Below are 14,837 nucleotides of genomic sequence, written 5' to 3' on the forward strand. Positions count from 1 at the left end.
CTACAAGCCATAGTGACGGGTTGAGGTTGTAGTTCTGCTCCATCCTTGCCATGTTGGATTTAGAGAAACAGTTTATCTCATAATGTATGTCCTACTTGTGAATTAACTGTCTAGCCTATAAATTATAATCATTAATAAAATAATGCAAGTATAAGACCATGTTGGCGTTTACACCTGGTAGGCTTTTCTTTCATAAATGAAAAAGGGAAAGAACACTCAAACATGGGAACTTTTACAATGTACAAGTTTATTTTTAATGAACTCTTCAGTGGTTTGTAGTCACAGCACAGCTTGCATGTATGAAGCCACACATCTATTTTACAAGATGGGAAATTTTAAAAAGGAAAATATAACATCAAAAGAAAAAAGGAATCTAAACCAAAGAATAGATGGTCAGCAGTTCATCTGCAGCAACATTTTTTCTTTACTCTTTTACTAAAATATTCTTCAAAAGGCCACTGAAATGCATAAAATGTGTGTTTCAGATGCATGGACTATATGAGGGTGGCAAGTTGTTTTAACCTGACATCAAGACTCCTCACATGGCGTTGACAGTGCATGTAGACATTGTAAAATGGACTGGGTTAGCGATACCTAAGATTTCTTTTAGTGACAACACCTTGGCTATACTACAGCTTTAAAAAAAAGAACAAAAAGAAAATGAACAGCACTCTTCCAAAGATACAATGTGTGAAATGTAGTGAAGCAATTATATTATTTTATCTCACAATTATGTGAACACTTTATTTTTAAAACTGGAAAAAAGCACTGAACACTGCCAGCCATTCCCTCTAAGAGAGGCTCTAATGTAATCCAATGTCTTTAGACTATTAAAAAAAATAGTTTTTTTTGTTTGTTTTTGAAATTATAACACACTTTTTGTCCTCTGGAATTTGTATACTTTTAATAGTAACAGACGGGAACCATAAACGCATGCCATGTGCTGTCTCAAACAATACATACAGGTATATACAGCATCACTCAGTACCTGCTAAAACAAAGTGAGGAATACAGAATATAAACCGACTACACTACAAACATAACCACTTAAACCCTATACTTAGTTGACCGGATTCCCAAGGGCTCTATACTAGGCCCCCTCCTGTTTTTGGTCTATGCTAAATGTCCGTTTAGCATAGACTATTAGCCCCAAAATAGGGATGTTAGGGTTCAAGTGGTTAAAAAAAATAAAGGAAAAAAAAAGAGGCTGGAGTTTGGGGGGGGGGGGGTGATGGAAGAGTGGAGACCTCTACTGCTGATGGACTCATCATTAAAGCATTTTTTTTAAAGAAATAAATGCATATTGCACATACAGTGAAAGCTTAAATTCCACCAGGTCCACCTTGTTCTGTAAAGCGAGAATTAATTTTCCCTCTTGGAGGAAGACGCACAGAAGCACAGAAATGGAGAGGGTGGGTGTTTAGATATAGATAGAAAGAGAGCAAGGAGGCCTGTGTTTGTGCGTGCGTGCGTGCCCTGGTGATGTGTAATGGAGGGTGGGAACAGGGGAGCAGATCACTCTGCACAAAGATAGGGCAGCCACTGGACACAAACCTCAACACACACACGCAGGGCACAAACTGGCACTTTTGGGGGAAACAAATGGAGGATTGAACGGGGAACCCGCACAGCACTGGACAGGAAGAGGAGCAAAATAAATCTTAATTAAATTAAATTAAAAAATAAAGGAAAAAGAACGATGACATCGATTAAGAGATCGTGGCACAAATAAAATCAGTTGTTGGATCATAACCGTGACAGCCGAGTGATTGATGCAAGTGTTTATCCTTTTTATGTACAGCTAAAGCCTAATTTATACTTCGTCATACAGCCGTGATACTCACCAAATATCTGCTATATTTGGTGAGCGACGCAGTCACACAACAAAGTATACATTTTGCTTAAGGCGTATTGGTTAAATAGTTTTTCAGGCGTCTGCGCCCACATCATGCTTTTTCACTACCCTTTTCCTTTTGCTGTGTAATGTGTAAACTCAGTGGTTCTATCTGGACCGCAGCCACAGAATCAAGTGGATTAAAATATATCAGGTGGCAGAGGCATGGCTGGATGAATGTTTGAACGAACCAACGAATGAAGGAAGAATGGATGCTGCAGTGGAGGATGTAGGGAGCAAATACAGCTAATGCCTGACCTATACTTAATTGCGTGCCCGCATCGCACATCAAAGCAGATCTACAAGCTCACAAGGTGCCACGGCACATTGTGTAAATTAGCTACTTCCAGTGCACGACACGCACAAGCAACTACAGTAAGTAAAACTCAGACGTAAGAGTTGGGGGCGGGCGGGGGCGAAAATAAAGGGAGTCTTGTCTCTGATGTCTGTTGCAATTAATAACTAAATGTGCAATTCCATTAGTCACTGTCATGAGGAAGTGGGGGTGCAGAGGACAGGGCGGGTAGGCGGTGTGGGGTCTTGTACTACTTGGAAAGCTTGCTAATGACTCGAATAAGGGCTCCGTTCTCATCTTTTAGTCTCTGGTTGTCTGCTTTCAAGTCTGGTAGCGTCTGAAAGAGAGAAAAAAAAGGGGTGGGGGAGGAAAGGGCTTTAGATGGGTCTCGACAGATCTAGTGATGTCAAAGTTAAGTCCAGTTTTCACAAACTTGTTAATTGCAATTTGCAGCATGTGTCAGCAATCTCATACCAGTCACACAGCCGTCTCTCACCATTGCAACTTTTTTTTTACGTTTAATTGCATCCTTGTTCCAAAAATCAGGAGAGAGAAAAGAAGCGGACACACCAACAGGCCAAAGGTTTCTGATACAGAGCCATGCAGGACCAGAATGGCTACTCACTGGCAGCCACAATACAAACAAACAAATCAAAAACCCTGCCAGATCAGCCACTCACTCCTTTGATCCACACAAAGTAATGTAGGCCATCTCGCAGTATCCACGTAGATACTGGCAGTACTGGTGCTTGGCTGACGATGCAGGCAATTGCAAAGGAATCCGTTTGTGGGTTGAACTTTAAAAGCATAAATGGGTGGACATCTACGCTAGTTTTTCAGATGGCTGTAATTGCCAATGTGTTGGGTCACAGTGCCCACAAAAGGTGTGTGGACTCGTCTAATACATTTCCCTGCTTGATGTTATCACGTCATGATAATTTTACAATCTGAATTGCTGTATTAGTCCAGAACACCACATTGAATTACTCCACAAAAGCACTCTGGCGATAAACATTTCCATCACTCAATCAGTGGTATATTGTTCATTTTTACCATACAATTCAAAGCGGGTATTGCACTGTAAAGCATAAATCACTAATATTAAGGTTTAAGTACTAATCGTGTAATTTAAGCGCCATATTGGCTGACAAACAAGAAAAAAAGTGGGGGTTTCACATAAGTCTTTTAAAAACTGGGCCAAAATGTACAGAAAAAAAGAAAGCCACTTCATGCAAAGAAGCCAGAACAAGCCAAACTAAACCTGTGCACTCCCTTTTTAGAGGCATCAAGACTAGGACCTGTATGACAAGGGACACTTTCCTTTACAGTACTGAAAAATGTGTTTAATAAACTTCATGCAAAGGACCCGTTTCACAGACATGTCATTGCAGGGTAAAGACAGCAGAGCCAAATTAATGAGTCAATTTGAAAAGGTATGCCAAGGAGCACTGAATATTTGGACTGGACTGGCCTGACAACAGAGGCTCAGGTCTTCAATGTGTACAACAGGGTGCTGCAAATGTTCTACTAGTCCATAGTAGCCAGTGTCGTCTTCTTTGTCATGGTATGTTGGGGAGTTAACGCCACAACCCATGCCAATAAACTGAACGAGGTGGGAAAGGCCAGCTCTGTAGTTGAAGCTGAACTGCAGAATCTGGAGGTGGTTCCAGAGGGGAGGGATGACTAGGAAGCTGGAAGCCATCCTGGAGAACCACACCCATCCTCTCTATGATGAGCTAGCTAAGATGTGGTACACTCAGCCACAGATTCATCACTCGTCTGTAACCATCAGGCTTCACAACCAAGCATGACACCAAATGAGAACTTTAAGACCTGCACTGAGTCAGCTACTGACTCCTGCATGGACTCTGGTGCACTTGCACACAGACTACTAGTATGTACATTGCCGAACTTTGACAGATGTCCGTTAAGGATAACTGTTGAGACTGTACTTAGGTCACTCAAACTGTTGATACATCCAGACACTCACGGTTGAAGGTCTGCTAACAGACCATATACTGTCTATTCATTCTCATATTCACCGTCAATTAATTGTAGATATATCGACCCATATACAGGTACATTCCAAAAAATCTTGAATATCGTTCCCATAATTCAAAAAGTGAAACTTTCATATAGTCTACATTCACTGCACATAAAGTGAAATGTTTCAAATATTTTTTCTTGGCGATGTCATACAGCTCATGAACATCAAATGGCCAGTATCTCAAAATATTAGATTACATAACAGAATAGTTTCAAATACAGAAATGTCAACCATCTGAAAAGGATGTTCATTTATGCACTCAATACTTGGTCTGGGCTACTTTTGAACAAATGACTGCAATGCGACGTGGAATGGCTGTGATCAGCCTGTGGCACTGTTGAGGTGTTATGGAAGCCCAGGTTTGCTTAGTACTGAAGGGCCTTCAGCTGGTCTGCATTGTTGGGTCTGGTGTGTCATTCTCCTCTTGAAAATACCCCTAAAAAAGTCTCTATGGGGTTCAGGTCAGGGGAGTTTGCTGGCCAATTAAGCACAGTAATACCATGGTCAGCAAACCATTGACTAGTAGTTTTAGCGGGGACCTGATGAAATACAGTGGACCAACACAGCAGATGACGATGGCACTCCAAAACATTTGAAACTTCACACTAGACTTCAAGCATCTTGTATTCTGTGCCTCTCCACTCTTCCTCCAGACTCAGGGACTTTAATTTCCAAATTAAACACAAAATTAACATTCACCTGAAAAGAGGCAGTAATTAGTGTACAAGGAGTCCGACCAAGTATTTAGTGCATAAATGAACATATTTTTCAGACATTCTGTATTATAAATCATCTTTTTGATTGGTCTTACTTCACCATGTTAAATTAATACATAAAAAAAAAATATATATATATTTAAGTTTCACTTTTTGAATTATATGGATTTGTATTTACTTTTCCATGATATTTGTTATGTACCTGTGTATTCAGTGTTGAGACTGTACATATATTCATTCATATACTCATGGTGGATACCGTTAATAGACATGCATATATCCAGACGTGCATATACTGTCTAAACCTGTATACTCATGGTTGATACTGTACATACTGTATATTCACTGGTGATTGATATACAATATAGTGATAGATGAATATTCATTCATATATTCACAGTACATTTATATTTATTGATAGACTGTACATATTTTCACTCATTCACAGATCGAGCAAATATCTACTGTAGGAGCAGAAGCACACTATTGTACATTATCTTTAGTTATTGACTCTTACGCCTGGACCTATGCTGTGTTTCATTCTCACTGCTGTTGATGCTATGACACTTCATTTAATTAGCTACACCTGAGTTTACAAAGTTATGACACGTCTGTGAAAAGGCTCCATTTAATACCCTGTAATTGAAAAACATGTAACCATAATTGTGTGTAAATAAAATGCATTATAACCAGCCAAATTGGGTATGAGTGAAATACCTGCAAGTCTATGCTGATACTCACCTGGCATGACCCCAATATACAAAATGTAACATTATTACCTATGGTAGCATTTATGTGTATGCTTAAAACTGGTAAAACTTTGGAAACGTGTACTGCATATAAGGAGAGTGCCCCGTCAGCAAACATCAAATAAAAACACCCTCCCCAATCTGAAAACCAGGGCAAGGGGGGCAGGGGTGCTAGTTAAGAAGGGAGGAGCATCAAAATCATGGTGGTTGGGCGGCTGGACACCTGCCTGTCTATGGATGCGGGGCGGTGCGGAAATGGAGCATGAGAAGGGTAAGGTTGGGGGACACGTGAGGAGAAGGAGGAGGACAAGAAGAAGGAGGAGGTGTAGGAAGAGGAGGTGGTAGGCTGACTGACGAACGGACGGACGGGCGGGCGGGGCGTGGCTTTTAGAGGTCGACGGCGGGCAGGTGGCTGCAGGCGGACTGGGAGAGCTTAGCCACCACGCGGGCCAGGGCCCGGTTCTCTGCCTGCAGCCTCTCTTTAACCTGCCGCAGGGTCTGAACCTGCTTTACCTGGGGGAGGTTCTGCAGGAAAACAACAAAGAAAAAAAACACCACACAACAACAGGAAGAAGGGGGTATGGAAGGAGAGAGAAAATAAAGAAGAAAAAAATGGAGGAAAAGAAGGGCAGAGAGGCAAGTAGTAGTAAGGGGTGAATGTTATGAGCGTTCGTAGAAAAGAAACAGAAAACGAATCAGGGAGAGGTACGGAGGGGAGAGGGACGGTTAGTGATAGCACAATATAAATGAATAGGGAAAGAGAGAGAGGAGGAGGGAAAACAGAAAAGGAAGATTGTTAGAATAATGGGGAGAGAGAGATCGGAAAACTGAAGGAGTGATAAGAGCTCTTTCGGCTGCTGCGTGTTCGAGAGAGATTTTCCTCTGGGCTAGCAGAGTTGAATAGAAAAGGACAGCGATAAGATCAGAGTAGCTGCCTACGACCTAGAAAAGAGCGTACTGTACTACATTATCATACTGCTGGGAAGGACACAACACGGCTACGATTCAACAGCTTTGGGGTATATCTCCCCCCATCGGTTTACCAAAAAAATAACATTCAAGTGGACATCTCTTTAAAAACAGCTTGAAAATTCTGTTAGCCTCGATTAAAATGGGTGATCTGGTAATTTGTTCTTACTGGCCCGACTGAATACAAAAAATAAATCTGCTAATATAAAGGCTTGATGTACAGTAGTGGTTTTATGACATCATCATCTCGCATATCTTTATATAAATGGATCCTTGTAAATGTAATCAACTCTTTTCATGTGTACAGCATTAAGGCAAAATTTCTATTGAGGAGTCTTATGGCCAACTTATACCTGAGATAATATCCTGTTACTTCTGCACATTGAGGGTAGCACGGGTCCGCCCAGAACCGAAAACCCGAGACTCGACTCGGGTCCAAAATATTGAGTCGTCCCTCGGGTATGGGTCGTATCAATTATAATTGCCACTGGTCTCGGGTAAGTACATCTGAAAGGGATGGACCCGTATGGACCCGAGAAAAACCCATCGGCTTTTCTTTTTTTTTCATGTTAAACTCTTTAACCTTCGGTTTTAAAACAAGACAAATGTCTTGTAATTACGTTCTAAGATCCATATACCCTGTTGTCGCATATTGAAAGAACCACGTTTAATGTTAACAGCCGATTCAATCCCAAGTGCAATGCAGTGCATATTCCGCCTGCTGAACAGCATTGAGGTTTGCTTTAGTGAGGTGAAATGCAAACAAAATCCACCAGGAAATTGGAAATGTAATGTCATCTGTGTGGAGCACGTTTGTGGTCATTATCGCCGGGGACGGTAAGAAAGTCGGCAAAAATGTACTCTCTCAACTTAGCTCTGTCTGTGAAAGACTGAGACTACCCCTCTGGAGGCTCTGCCGGGGCACGGGAGGTGACACTAGCGTATAGTCTCAATGCCACGGTGAAATTAGAATAAATGTGCATCAGGTCCAGTATGGGTCTAGAGTCCAGTGGACTGGGTCTAATGAATTAGAATGATCCATGGGTTCGTTGCGGACCGGGTCCACATTTCCTCTGATCTACTTTTGACCGGGTCCAATTATCTCCGGGTCAGTTTCGGACCGGGTCCAGTAATATAAAATGTTCCTCTGGTCCATTTCTGACCAGGTCCAATTTTCTGGATCTGTGCTACCCTCTAGCACTGATAAGCCAAAGCAGTGATCCACGATTTATGACAGATCAGATTACATGCCGTATCCCGTACATTATGTACGGAATTTGTATTTTAAGATCATGGACTGACTGATGTCAGGAAACATGCTAAAGTTCGCTAAATTCATCTGAAAGTGCCAATTTTGCCAAACAACTGTACTGACCTTTGGAAATAGAAGAAAGAAATAACATCCCTGTATCGCACATTACAAGTACAGTCATGAAATCAATAAACACATCGTCATTCAGAAAAGTACAGTTATTGTGAGATGTTACCTTGAGTTCCTCCTCCATCTCAGAGATCTTCCTTTCTAGAGCTCTTCTTTCCTGTGGGACGGAGGACAAAAGATATGAACCCTGGGTTTACTTCTATAGACACCAAACCCATAATACGCAAGTAAACACAGACAATTCATCAGACGCTCTATACACTGCACTAAGCAGACCCGTGAGATGGTGAGGAGGTAGCCATTTGCACACACGTGAACACAGTAACACACACATGATAGTGAGGTGTCTGCAAGCCACAACCAGGCAAAGTGATTTTAACAACCTCTTTTAAAGTTAAAATGATGTTATGTGTGCCACTGGTAGTGGAGTAATAGATCATGTTTGGCGGCCGAGTTAATGAAATGACTCAGACATCAGGGTTGAAATGGTTAACTGAATATACACTAGAGGCTTGTTTGTCAGGGAATGAAGACAGGTGGTACAACGATCAGATATGACTTTATGTTAGAACATGGTCATCAAGCAGTAATCTTGCGATAAAGTCTATGTGATTGATGGGTTATGGTGTTACAGCTGAGGTGTTACAGCTAAGGTTAAACTATATAGATTTCAGCCACCATCAAATATGATTGCAAAAGGAAAGTTGATGAATGCACAAAACACACATGCCAGAGTATTTTAACAGTGAGCGCACAATTCCTTATTCGTCTACTGCCTGCACACGCGTGCTGCAGCACACACTCCAGAAACAAAAAGTAAAAAAAGACAGTCTTGACAAGTGGTGACCACACGGTTGCCTTGAAGTTTGGAAAAAAACACGTGAGAGAGAAGGCGCTGGGTGTTTTGGGAGTGTGGTGTTCTCCCTCCACCCCAGGTACAAGGGTATTTGTGACACGACAGCCAACAGCAGAGAAGACTGGCATAAAAACAACAACTCTTGTTTAGAAGATCATACCGCCACCCAGATGATATTGGGGCCTGCTTGTTACCTTCAGACATAAATCCATTAGCATAATGTTACAATACTGTTCCAGCAGTAAGAGGTCATAATCCAGGCAAAACAATGGGAAAGGGCATCTGAGCTCAACTTTCCCGAATCTACAAGCCTTGAAAGGATCCCTGGCTAATGAGCCTGTTATGCCTTAATACAGTATAATTGCCCTATATAACAAAAATTTGAAATGAAAAACACCTGCAATATTTTATTTGTTTTAGAAATGGTACATCTTTCACTCAATAGGGACAACTCCCGTCGCAAGCTGATGATGTCATATGTCCATGTGTGGTCCAGCCCTATGGAGTGTATGGAATGTATGTGCTAACTAAAAAACAACTTAATACTTCCTAAGGTTAATATCAAAGCAATATTTTAAATGTTTTATTAGCACATACGTTCCATAGGGCTGGACCACACATGGACATGAATCAGCTTGCGACGGGCATTGCCCCTATTGAGTAAAAGATGAACCATTTCTAAAATAAATAAAATATTTACAGTGTTTTTCATTTACATTTTTAGTTATAGAGGGCAATTATAATGTATTAAGGCATATAACGCTTATTAACCAGGGATCTTTTTGAGAAAGAATATATATTTTTATATTTCAGGAAAATAACCCCATCAAAATACAATCAACAAAATAAATGTTGGCATAGGAGTTTGTCATTATTACCCTTTTCTCCATCTCAAGTTGCGACCGGTCAGCGTAACGTTCCTGCCTCTGCAAAAGGGAAAAAACAACAGTTTGTGATACAAGGCCCATTCAGGATAATGACCTCATTAACCCCAAACCACATTAATCCCAGGTACAAACAGGGCCAGTTGATGTACCTGTGTGGCTTTCTCCAGCTGCAACTTCATGTCCGCCAGCTCCAGGTCAGTGTCACGTAACTGGGCCTTCAGCTTCTCATTTTCAGCTAAAATCTGCTCATAGAGCTATAGGGAGAGAGGAAACAAAAGCACACGTTGTGCATCAAAGTGGTACACCTGTAATACGCTTCTCACCAGTGTTCATTTCGTCGACTAAAACTATGACGAAAAATGTTCGTCAACTACCTTTTTTCACAGACCAAAACGAAATAAATCAGCTATTTTCAGCATGCAACCAAGCGTAAAATCAGGCATTATGACGCCATAATACATTTTTGTCGACAAAAACAACTGTAGATTTAGTCGACTAAAATTGTATATTTAGTCGACTAAAACTAGACTAAAACTAAAACATTTCAAATTACTAAAATATGACTAAAACTGAAATGAAATTTTATTCAAAAGACTATGACTAAATATACATTTTACTGTCAAAATTAACACTGGTCAGCCTCATCGACATGCAACGCTGCACTCACTGACATTTTTTCAGGCTGAAGGTAGAGTGGCTATCTTAGAATCTGAAAGTTACTTGTTCGATCCCTGGCTCCTCCTGGCTTTGTGTCAAAAGTGCCCTTGAGCCAAGATACTTAACCCTTAACTAGTCTCGATGAGCAGGTTGGTACCTTGCATGGTTGCCTCCGCCATTGGTGTGTGGGTGGGTGAATGTAATGCACATAATGCTATATAAAAGGCACCATTTACCATTCTATTGTCCATTTAAAAAGTCATAAGTAATGGTATACCTTCTTATAGTCAGTGGTGTCATCTCTTTCCAGCCTGCTTGAGTATGGCCTCCGACCCTCGCCGTAGCCACGGCTACCTAGAGGGTCAATGCGGTCGGAGGATGAAGTACTGCTCTCGTGTCTGAAACGAGAGTGATGAAAGGACCTCGCTATTAGCCTCATCAACTGTGAAAAACATAACAGGTCTGTAGTGTGATAGTGTTGGAATAGTGTTTTCTTAACCCATTAAAACCGGGAACGCATCTGTGTAACCACTTAAACCATTATTTTATACCTTGGCTATTCAGAAATAGAAGAAATAGCTGCTATTTTTGAAAAATTGTGAATATTTGTGCAAACATTTTTAACTCAAATCTTTGCTTCTGGGAGAGTCCCTGGAACAAAATATTTTCAGATGGGGGTCGGCAGCCAAATGCATGTAATTTTGGGTGGATCTTGACATGAAAAAGTTTGAGAATCACTAATTTAGGATTTAGAAGACGTTTTGTGGAATCGGAACCTCAGTTTGCCCATCAGTTTGGGGGTCCCTGGCCTGAAAAGGTTGAAGACCCCTGGGTTAAACCATTGTGAAAGTAGAAGAGAGGTAATATGGGTATCAACATACCTGGACAGACGATCGCTCTGAAAGAGAACAGAAACAGAATGTGAATTCTCTTGTGCTTAGATGGCATGCAAATGTGGCACTTCACATAATTTCAAAGCAGTTAGTTTCATCAGTGTCTAGACAAGGCACAGCGAAGGAAATCCAAGATTAATATTTAAAGTCCCTGCCCACATATCCCCCAACGTGATTTGAAATCCACAGAAACATCATCTCTGTTCAATACATGTACATGTATTTTTCTCGCCCCAAAAACGTCCCTAAAGAAGCTTTATATATTACCTCCTTCTTTTCCCTCATTTAGTATTCCACTATCTACCTGTGATCCGCCAGAACTCTAATACGATCAGGTAATACAACAGGTATCCACAGAGAACATCCAAACAAACACATGCAATGAAAACATAACAAGCCAGTTATTTCCTCCCCTGGCCCCACGTGTTGGGGTCACGTTCGTATCCCCCCATATCGTTGCGTACTTCCTCATAGACCAATGCATGTATTTAGTGTGGAGGTGATTGGCATGTGACGTCCCATCCCGTCAGAGTTGCATGCCCTGCATCAAACATGCAAGAGTGCTAGTCTGTAGACCAGATTTTAGTTGTAAGATTAAAGTGTTGGAGATATGCCGTGTGCAAGAAACTACCACTAATTTCATGTGTAACCTTCAAAAGTGCATTAACCAAACGAAAAAACAAAACACATTTTGGGGATGAGGGGCTTTCATGTTCACCAGGACATTGTGAATGTTTGTCATGACAGCGATACATTTGCGTCGATTAAGGTGTGAAGCCTGTAGTTAGCGTTGCACTTATGAGCAACCTCAACACTAAAATTAGACGCAAGATTCTGCCCAGTTAAGGCAGCCATTTCAGGCACACAGAGCTGAATAAACTGCTAATAAAGTACACATTTTCCTGTAAACTATACTGCTCTTTCTCGGTCTGTCTCAGCAGCTGACCTGCACACCACCCCCTCCTCTCCAAACATGCATTCTTGAATAGCTGCCAAAGCTCCCAGTTCTAAAGAGCCTCAAGGTTTTACCACCGCTCTCCGACCTCTCCTCGCTTATGCTGCCCCAGTTACGGGCCTCAAAGTGGGGGTAGAGATCAGATATGGTGATGGCGGCTCGCGGGTCAGGAGAGGGGGTCAAGCTATTTTAAAATTGCATTCAGCTTCCTGATGCTGACGGACAATGATTAGAGGAGCAGCTGAAACAATGTGTAGCCAAGACATCATGCAAGCCTTGCAGTGCAATGAATGACAGTGCTGAAGCACACAACAGGTCTGATTGCCTGCTGTGTCGGCAACATCTGCTGCAGAGTACAGAAGTCCAATGCCTGATTTATACTTGTTGCGCATACCGCCGTGCACCGAAATAGCTCACAACCTGTGAGCTTGTAGATCGACTATTTTCATTGCCATTAAGTATAAAACAGGCTTAATGGCTCATTTACACTTTATTGTCACAATTCCTTCAGTTTATTTTATTTATGGATGGATTTATTTTTAGAAAATTTCTGAAATTTTGGAAAACTTTAGACTTTTGTTTTTGTTCTGGACTCAAAAAAGGGTCCCGACCCATTGTTTGGGAACCACTGCTGCACAGTGCGGACTGACAGACTGCAGCTACTCCTATTCTAGGAAGTAACAGTGAGGAGTCCAACTTCACTCCACTGTTGTACAAATCATTAAAAATGTTTGTTGGATGCTGCAGGGGGAGTGTCATTATACGTCTGACGATACTTCTGACTTATCTTCACTTTTTACTGTTTGACCATTTGTAAAAACATCTAAATTCAAACAAAAATACAAATAAAAAAGAAGACTCAAGGCTGTGTCCTTACTTGAGGCTCCTCCCCCTTGGTGCTGCCTTCCTCTGAGTCAGACTGCTGATCTGGGTCGTTTTCATCACTCTGGAAGTAAAACAAACATATGACCCTCATTAGAAATGACATGAAACTGCTGTACTTTTCAATATTCCATATTGTGTGTGTGCGTGTGCGTGTGCGTGTGCGTGTGCGTGTGCGTCTCTCTCACATCCTGGGTCCAGTAGGAAACCCCAGTGGAGCGTCTCTTCGACCGGGGCCGCCTGCGATCCCGTATGGAGCGGGGCTGAGACTTGTCCTCTCCCTCCTTCTCTTCCTCCTTTTTATCTGTATCTGTTCATCGGGAAGGAAGAAGGGACACAGAAGGCAGGTTTGTACCACGCATACAATCATGTGACTTGACATTCCAGCGCTTGGAAGATGGAGTGACCTTTCCAGTTCCTTTGTTGCGCTTCAACGTCGGCCCTTGTCCGCATCAACAATTGGCCATCAACAACGTTTGAACTGGGAACTGTAAATTGACACCTGGCACACCTTTCTTATTGTATCTTCAGAACGGCTATGAGGAAATCATAACAGGAACGTGACCTTTAATAATGGTCAGGAAAAGCTCAGGTCAACCATTGCGTTTAAATTACGGTACTGAGCACCGACAGGAATACAATCGAGTTGGCAGGAGTTCAAAGAAAACAGCTTATTTCTTTTTGCTGTGAGGGAACAAAGTCATCACTGTTTCCTTCAGTGGGATAGATTGAGGTCTTTTTTGTATTCCTGAAGAGGAAAGCTATTTTACTTAAAACAGCAACCCAATCCTTTTCTCCTGTCTGTATCTTTAGCAGCATGTGGCAGCGTTCCCATGTGAACATGGACCCTGTGGGAACCTATGCCAGAGCCAGGTGGAATCCAGCTCAACCCGTCTGGCTTCTATGGCTTTATATTAAGAGGGGATAGCATCACATTTTCATTTTTCTTACATTTCTATATTGACTTGTCACATAGCCAAGAAATAGCTTGTTAGCATTGTTAGCATTCCTGACCGAAGCCAAATGGCTCACTGCAAGCTAACTCGGTAGGTAGAGAGTCCGTCTGGTAATCAGAAGGTCACTGGTTCGCCCCCACGCCCTGCCAGTATATGTGTTGAACTCTTAACCCAAAACTAGGGCTCAGCCGGCCATTTCATAAAAGGTGCAAGTGAGGGTCATCGACACACATGCAAAATGTCCCCCATAATCGGCATTTATTAATAACATGCACTTGTGCATAAGCCACAATATAAATACACAGAGGCGGTTGACGTTTACACTGCCAGCACCACCCCCACTGTGATACAACAAAATAAAGATGATTCTGTGATACATAAACGTCACAGCAACACTGTGACACAGTATGAATGCCATACATGATGTGCATGCATATTCGATAAAACACCTTTAAGACACTCTGGATAAGAGCGTCTGCTAAATGCCTAAATTGTAATGATGCAATGCATTTCACCTTTCTCGGTGTCCCTGGAAGAGCGGCTATAGGCAGAGGTGATGCCCGTCAGGCTGTTGGGCCTGCTGAGGGAGCTAGAGGTCAGGGTGGCGCTGGAGGACGGGGTGGAGGATGTGCTGATTGTGGAGGTGGTGGAGGTGGACGAGGACGAGGGCCGGTAGCGCTGATAGGTCTGGAGGTTGAGA

At 42.0% G+C, this 14,837-nt stretch overlaps 1 protein-coding gene across 5 annotated transcripts in view; it reads right to left on the bottom strand.

The window, feature by feature from the left end:
• Positions 1-236: 236 nt before the first annotated feature.
• The window catches only part of ppp1r12a (protein phosphatase 1, regulatory subunit 12A), a 72,663-nt gene continuing 58,062 nt past the window's right edge, over positions 237-14,837 (bottom strand). For 2 of the 5 annotated variants that reach the window (XM_080421721.1, XM_080421720.1), the window contains exons 18-26: positions 14,653-14,824; positions 13,370-13,491; positions 13,177-13,245; positions 11,333-11,349; positions 10,729-10,849; positions 9,944-10,048; positions 9,786-9,833; positions 8,158-8,208; positions 4,690-6,226 (exon numbers count right to left, since the gene is read on the bottom strand). In XM_080421721.1, the coding sequence (XP_080277847.1) occupies positions 6,089-6,226; positions 8,158-8,208; positions 9,786-9,833; positions 9,944-10,048; positions 10,729-10,849; positions 11,333-11,349; positions 13,177-13,245; positions 13,370-13,491; positions 14,653-14,824 (843 nt within the window). In that variant the 3' untranslated portion in view covers positions 4,690-6,088. The other 3 variants (XR_013932663.1, XM_080421722.1, XM_080421723.1) reach the window with 3 other exon arrangements.

Source organism: Gymnoscopelus braueri, assembly GCF_963280865.1.
Source record: "Gymnoscopelus braueri genome assembly, chromosome: 23".
Classification (NCBI taxonomy): Eukaryota; Metazoa; Chordata; class Actinopteri; order Myctophiformes; family Myctophidae; genus Gymnoscopelus; species Gymnoscopelus braueri.